Genomic DNA, 6,932 nt, shown 5'->3' on the forward strand with positions numbered 1-6,932 from the left:
CATAGAAATCAATAAAATTTAAAACAAAATAAATTATGAACAGAAAAATAAATTCTCTCAAAATAAATAGAAATATTTGTGTGCACACATTAATTACTATTTTCTAAAAATTTAAAATAAATAAAAACTTCTATACTTGTTCACCATAGTTAAAATAAATAAAAACTATTAAAATCAGTAAACATTCCTATTTTCTAATCATAAAAAAAAAAAAAAGACAATTTCAACTAAACTTAAAAAAGGAGTCAATAAATCATCAATCATTGTTATCCAATCTCTATTAGTCATTCAAAATAATTCTTAGGCCAATACCAAAAATAATTATTGCTGAAGAGTTACTCAAGACCAGTCCCAAAAAAAAAAAGTTACCGACATTAAAATTAGCTTTGTAATAAAGGGAATAGAACAAAACGGGGTTTGTCGCAATCTTTCTATAAAAAAAATAAAACTCCCACATGTTACTCTCCTCTTTAAATACACAAGTTCATCTCCTCTTTAAACACATAAGTTCAGCATGCTATGCTTACTTTGACTGTCAGCACCGTAGAATTTCCCTTATATATATACTATGTCAAAAATTTTAAATTTGCATATTTACATATTATCGTATTCTTATTAGTATCCGTGCATCACAGTACATCATACAGGTAGCAGCAAGCTGTAGCACCAGTCAAGGCAAATAAATTACAATCAACCCACAATTCGAGCACAAAATAGGAAAATTACTAATTCCAAATAAAGAAATTGAAATCTGGTACGAGACTAGCACACAGGTAAAACCAAACAAGCTCCAAATAGGTTTTATAAATTAAATAATTGGGGAACTTTTATTATCCGAACCAACCAAGCATCCTCACTAGTCGTATATAAGGTTTATACTCGAAAAACATGCTACGCTATTATGTTTTTCTCCCATCATTTTTTCTTTCTTTTTTTTTTTTTGTTTTCTGGTTCAAAGTGTGATCATTACAACTTCCACAACAAAGAAAATGGTATTGTTAATATCATAATAACCCTAATATTGTTACAACATACAGAAATGCTTTCATTTTTCTCTATATTGTATATAACCCACAATTCATTCCGATAAGAACTCTCTCCTGTTTGTATTTAGAGGAAGGGCAGCCGCAGCAATTTTCTCCCGGAGATTGAACTTCTTCGCGATTAAAGGCCGTACATCATCAACTCCAACCAGGCTCTCCAAGAATGGAAGTAATAAAAGCAATTCTTGATCTGAACGGTCATCAAACCAACTCTCGATCGGTATTCCATTGTCCACCTGGAACCCAAATGCCTGGGAAGCCAACAAATCAAACAAAGAAAAGGTATTACGATGTAACACTAAACTTTGCATTTTTCATTATCCAAAAGCATTTCTTCTATATTAAAAAAGCTCTTGGTCATAACCCAATTTTATTAGATAACTATGGGGAAATATAGTAAGACATGATGACTGCAGTAATGATCTAAAATTAGTATTAATAACTATACCTGAGGGGAGTTGTCAATTATTATAACACGAGCTAAATCACGACCAAGCACTGTTAAATCTTTGAGATAATTACCCTCCACATAAACACAGGATTCACGGTATACACGGTGGCGAAATATCTTCCTCTTTGGATCAAGCACGTTTAGAAGTTGCTCGGCATAAATGCTTTGACTAGCTGTAAATATAATTATCTCGAAAAGGCTAGAAACTCTGTTGAGGAAATCTCTGAGGTGAGGGCGGCAGCGTACGTATACAATGTGCTCTTCGGAATTGAAATTAACGGGAAAAGTGAAGTCGACATCCTCACAAGGCTCAAGGGTAGAATGTACCAAAGTTTCTGCCAAACAGAAAATTATAGTCAATATACAGGGTATAAAAATCTATACATTAAGACGAAACGGAATAAAAATATGAGCAGTTCATGTAATTGTTAGCTATGCAAAAATGAGATCATATTAATCTAAAATAACAGCTCGGAATAACAAAAGCCCTTTTCACGACTACAGAATCCCCTCAGCTCGGAAGGAAAAAGCCTTTTTCACTTCAAAAAGTTTTTGTTTACCTATGGCAAGCATTTCACAAATCAAATACAACATCATCACTACAGAACATGGATTAAATTATGTCTTTCCATCCTATTAATTTAACACATTAGGATAACACCCCTTTAGTTAAAGGAAGCCCAGTCAGGAGCAGAAAGGTATCGTGACTGACTAGTGTCCACCACTTCAAAGCCCCAATGAAGCAGCTTTAGTACCAAAGTTTAGTCCACATTACCACTTTAATAAGTTCAAAAAAATCATAATTGCATAGAAGTGATAACAGCAAATTATATCATTAGCAATATAACAATTTGGACCATGATGATAAGGGTAGAGTAAGAAACAGAAATCCATATAAATGAAACACCAATTAGAATCATAGGGAAAAAGAGGGTTAACTACCGAAATGGACCCCAACAGTCTAGCGCTAAAAAAACAGACCTCAAAAGAAAGAAATGACAAAACAGTCCCTAAAAGGTTCGAGAGTTTACCAAAATGGTCCAGCCATGAGTAAATTTATTGAACAGCTGCTTTGAACTTACTCATAATTGGACTATTTTGGCAAGCGTCCTATATATTTTGGTAAGCACTAGAATTTTTTGAGGTTCATTTTGGTGGTTAAGTTGGAAAAGAGATAAGCAATGACACCCAAAGAGAAGGAAATTACATGGAATGAAGTCAAGAACTAAAATGATCATAACAACTCGGTTACAGCATAAAAAACAGAGATATGAATAAAATGTTAGATGTGTTCTACAGCAAGGCAAACAAATTATTCCTACCATCCAAGTCCAGGACAAGAGTAGTAGGAGGACAGCTCCGTGTCTGCTTAGGTAGCAACAATCGTCTAAAGGTAGGAACCACCGTTGACAAGTCAGGTAAGGTCTTTATGAATAAGTAAGGATCAAAGTCATCAAAATCCTCAAATTCATCATCCTCTGGGCATACATCTGCTGACATAGACTCCTGACCAGGTTCATCATTGCATTCCAGCTTTGAGTTTTTCATGGCAAGATATATGGCAGAAACTTCCAAGGAAACATTTTCATCAAAATCAGAATTGCAAACATTCACATCATTTGTGCTTAAATCCAGCATTGGATCACCGCATCTGTGTTGGTCATAGTTGGATGAATTATTTATGTCTACTTCCATTGCAGTGCCACATCCTCGACTATCAGGATCATCTATGGCATCCACCAGTGACAAATCTGTTCCTTGGTCAGAACAAATTCTATTTTGGTCCTCATGCTGAAAAATTTTGACAAAATCAACTAGAAAAAAAAAAGAGAAACATATGTCAATGAAACCTTTAATAAACACTGCAACTAGTAAGATTACATAGGCAACTAGAAATAATAATTCAAAGCTGATGATTGTAAGAACAAAGTTATGTCATTTACCTCTGTCAACAACTTTTCCTCCAGAACCTTTGGATAAGTGAAATCCAGGAGAAAATATAGTTCCAGACTCCACATGAGCAGCTTGCTTGTTGTAGCCCTAAACCAATAAAGTGAATTTGTAACAAGTATGCAAGACAATCTGCAAAGTTTAATAAAAGCAAGCCCCTTCAAAGAGACATTTCACAACTTATTTGCATTTAATTTTCTCAGCATAAGTCAGAATCTGCTGAAATTAATTACATCAGAAGGATAATAAGTACGCTACTTTGACAAATGAGGTTCACTCCTCATCCAGTTGGAGTCTAGAAGTTTTCAAAACCATCTTTCAAGCAAAAGACAAATTAACTAACTAGGAAACTTTGACAAGGTTCACTCCTTGTGCAGTTGAGGTCTAGAAGTTTCAAAAATTCAAACAAAAGAAAAACTTTGTAGTAGCATCCATGCACAACACCCATATACCAAGAAACAGCCATTCTAAATAACACAACTAAAATGATGGGTCTAGTTGAATTACCAAAACATCTACTGAAGTACCATTAACAGCATCATTTTCCAACCAAGCATTGGAAGTCCCATGGTCCACAAAGTCATACTGATTACTCAAATTTGTTGAAGGAATTGACTCTCCGGCTTTATTCTCAAGTGCAGTCACTGAGGTTACACCAACAGGGTTACCAGAAAAAAAAATCAAGTTAATCATCATTTAGCATTCAGATTGTTCTAAAATGAATAATTTGTCCAACTAATATAGAATGCTTGTTTACTTTCTATCCAAAGATATATTGTTTTGGTATAATAAAGGTAGACAAGGAACTTCAAGAATAAAAATTATTAGGGTCATATGAAGAACGAAAATGGTTATGAATCAGGCAGGCTTGAAATTAGATAAGGTGAAATTTACATATGTACCAGGAGTCACAAGCAAAAAGCCAACCAATAACCAAGAATATCTACATAATAGAACAAACTAATACTGCCTACTTACAAGATTTATTTTTTCTGCATGATGATGTAATTAAGTCAGCAACTTTCCTTTCAACTGCTTGCCCATTTTCAGATACCTTCCTCTGTGTTCTTGAAACTCGAGGACTACCGTGCTGTTGAGTAGCATTTCGTCTGGAGCCCTTTTTCTTGGTTTGCATGTTTACTTTTGAGAAGAATGTCAAACCTTCCTGGTTGAGTTCTGCAGGAGAAAGCAAAAGAAATTCCACAACTATTACCCTGTTTCCAACATAAGATACATTTATCAATATATGATCAAGGAAACTTGCCAATTGGAGATGTGAAGATATCTTACTAGACCTACCAACAACTAAGATATTAAACTCTAGTTTGTATTTGAATAAGCTTATAAAGCATCTTATAATCAAAAGCCTCTAGAAATAACTCAAAAAATTATAACAGTAAAAATAAACAAGCTATTATTTCTCCAAAATACACTCTCATCAAACATACCATCACAGAAATATCCAATGGAACTTGATAAATCAAACTACACTTTTCTCATGACTTGCCTTCCCCTAATTCACAAGCAAGGAAGCATGTTCATGATTTCATTTCTAACTGCCAATAGGTTGCCAAATACCCATTAGCTTGATAGTATGGGATAATATCCAAATCTTGCACCATTAATTAATTCATAATTAATATCTATAAAAGTGCATGTTCAATCTTCAATTTGACAAATCACAACAAGCATACTCACATTTCCAATTTAATAATCTAGTTTTTCACCCACATAGAACAAGAAACACATCATACACAAAGCCATTCAAAACTTCAAATCAGAAATGACACAGAATTTTTAAGCTTTTTCAAGCTTCTAAGCAGTTCTCAATAATGAAGAAAGAATATTTAATGAATGGTTCAAGCTTTATGTATATGTGTGTGTGCGCGTGCAAGATGATATGAATAATGGACGATCGGTTTTTTTGGCTTGATTTTAATCATGCATCAATACCACGTTCATATCCAACAATTTTCAGTATTCGGTGCATCACTAGTATGTCCATATCATATCATGTACTGTGCGCATTGAAGAAATTCAAGAAAAATTAAAATCACAAAAAAAACACGGTGAAATTCAAGAAATGACGTATTTCCACTCAAGGGTTATTCATATATCAATGACATCGTTGAATCTTCACAAGGAGAAAAAGATTACATTGAATCATCAGAACTCCATAGTCCAGTTACTCCACAGCATCTCAAAATTAACAAGCAAGCCCACCATAGTAAAGCATCCAGCATTAATTACCATTTCAACAAACCAAAATTTGAGCACCAAAATGAACAAGGAACAGCCAAAACCAAAACCTCAACACTGACATCAGATTAAAACCCTAAAAGCACAACAGAGCCCAAAAAACGCAGAACATCTATAAAATGACAAAACAAATAAGCTAAAGCAACAAATTTCAGCTGAAATCACAGATACCTGATGGGAAAAATCAAAAGCGATTAGCTCTCAGCAATGTTTCTTCTTTCGATCGAAAAGCCAAATAGTAAAATGGAATAAGTAAATTGCTAAAAGCAGCTGAAGAGTAACTAAGCAAAGAAGAAAAATGACTAATTCTAAAACCCTAGATTTGTATTCCAACACTTCCTTTCCGCAGAAAGTTTTTGGATGTTTTTCCCTCCAATGAGAAAGTGAGAGGGAAAACAAAACATTGACGAACGGAAAAATTATTTTCTTTGAAAGAAAGCGATGAGTCGATAAATAATATAAATGGTTATGCTTATGCATCTGAAATTTTGATTAAATTTAATGAAATTATAAAAATTTTATTTATTGTCCACCGAAATTTGAAGCTGAGACTATTTCTTAGTAGTTTCTTACAGGTTTGAAGAGTAGACGCGAGGGTGTTAGTCGTCGTCACGCGCGTGTGGATGAACCGGCACGTGTGTTGAGTGTTGTCCTTAGTTTCGTCCTTTGCGAGGAGAGTGAGATGCACGCGTCAAAGTCATGTGTAATAACCAATCTCTTCTTGGTTGCGATTTTGAATTTCAAAACCCGACTCCGTACTCATCACTACGACACTACTCAACAGTGCTGTCAATGGTGGCAAAACTCTCCTTAATTTATTTTGAATGCTCCTATTTCCTGGATTTTGCTGACGAGGGCCTGAATTATTTGTGATGTTTGTTGAATGAATTTCTAAAGCAACTAGAGTAGAAGTTTCTTTCAACAGGTCTATACGGATTAGATTAGATTTGATTTGCACAAATTCATCATTTAATCCACACAAATTTCGGATGGAATGTTGATTTTTTTTGTCTTGTAATTTGATTCAATACGCTAAAATTATGAAATATGGATGAAATAAAATATCCACCAGCGTTGATCTAATGTGTCACATTTTTCGTATACGATGTTTGTGGAGTTTTTTAATTTTGATATGGAGGGGTTGATAGAGTATAGTAACGATATGAAGATTTAGGATGTTTTACCGAGATGTGACGGCTACAATCGAATGGATCGATTAGGAGAATGGA

General features: G+C 34.2%; 1 protein-coding gene across 4 annotated transcripts; it reads right to left on the reverse strand.

The window, feature by feature from the left end:
- Positions 1–799: 799 nt before the first annotated feature.
- On the reverse strand, positions 800–6,227 carry SSP5 (SCP1-like small phosphatase 5). 4 transcript variants are annotated; one of them, XM_016325489.3, is made up of 7 exons: positions 5,875–6,227; positions 4,423–4,658; positions 3,952–4,088; positions 3,438–3,534; positions 2,817–3,308; positions 1,492–1,829; positions 800–1,294 (listed from the first exon to the last, which is right to left on the reverse strand). In XM_016325489.3, the coding sequence occupies exons 2-7, from the start codon at positions 4,577–4,579 to the stop codon at positions 1,079–1,081; spliced, it is 1,437 nt and encodes a 478-aa protein (XP_016180975.1). In that variant the 5' UTR covers positions 4,580–4,658; positions 5,875–6,227; the 3' UTR covers positions 800–1,078. The 4 variants fall into 4 exon arrangements, with proteins under 4 accessions (XP_016180975.1, XP_016180976.1, XP_016180974.1 ...); XM_016325490.3 differs by having other exon boundaries at positions 4,423–4,620; positions 5,875–6,177; XM_016325488.3 differs by lacking the exon at positions 5,875–6,227 and adding an exon at positions 5,602–5,820.
- Positions 6,228–6,932: the final 705 nt, after the last annotated feature.

This window comes from Arachis ipaensis, chromosome B10 (genome assembly GCF_059453495.1).
Source record: "Arachis ipaensis isolate K30076 ecotype BB chromosome B10, ASM5945349v1, whole genome shotgun sequence".
Taxonomy (NCBI): domain Eukaryota; kingdom Viridiplantae; phylum Streptophyta; class Magnoliopsida; order Fabales; family Fabaceae; genus Arachis; species Arachis ipaensis.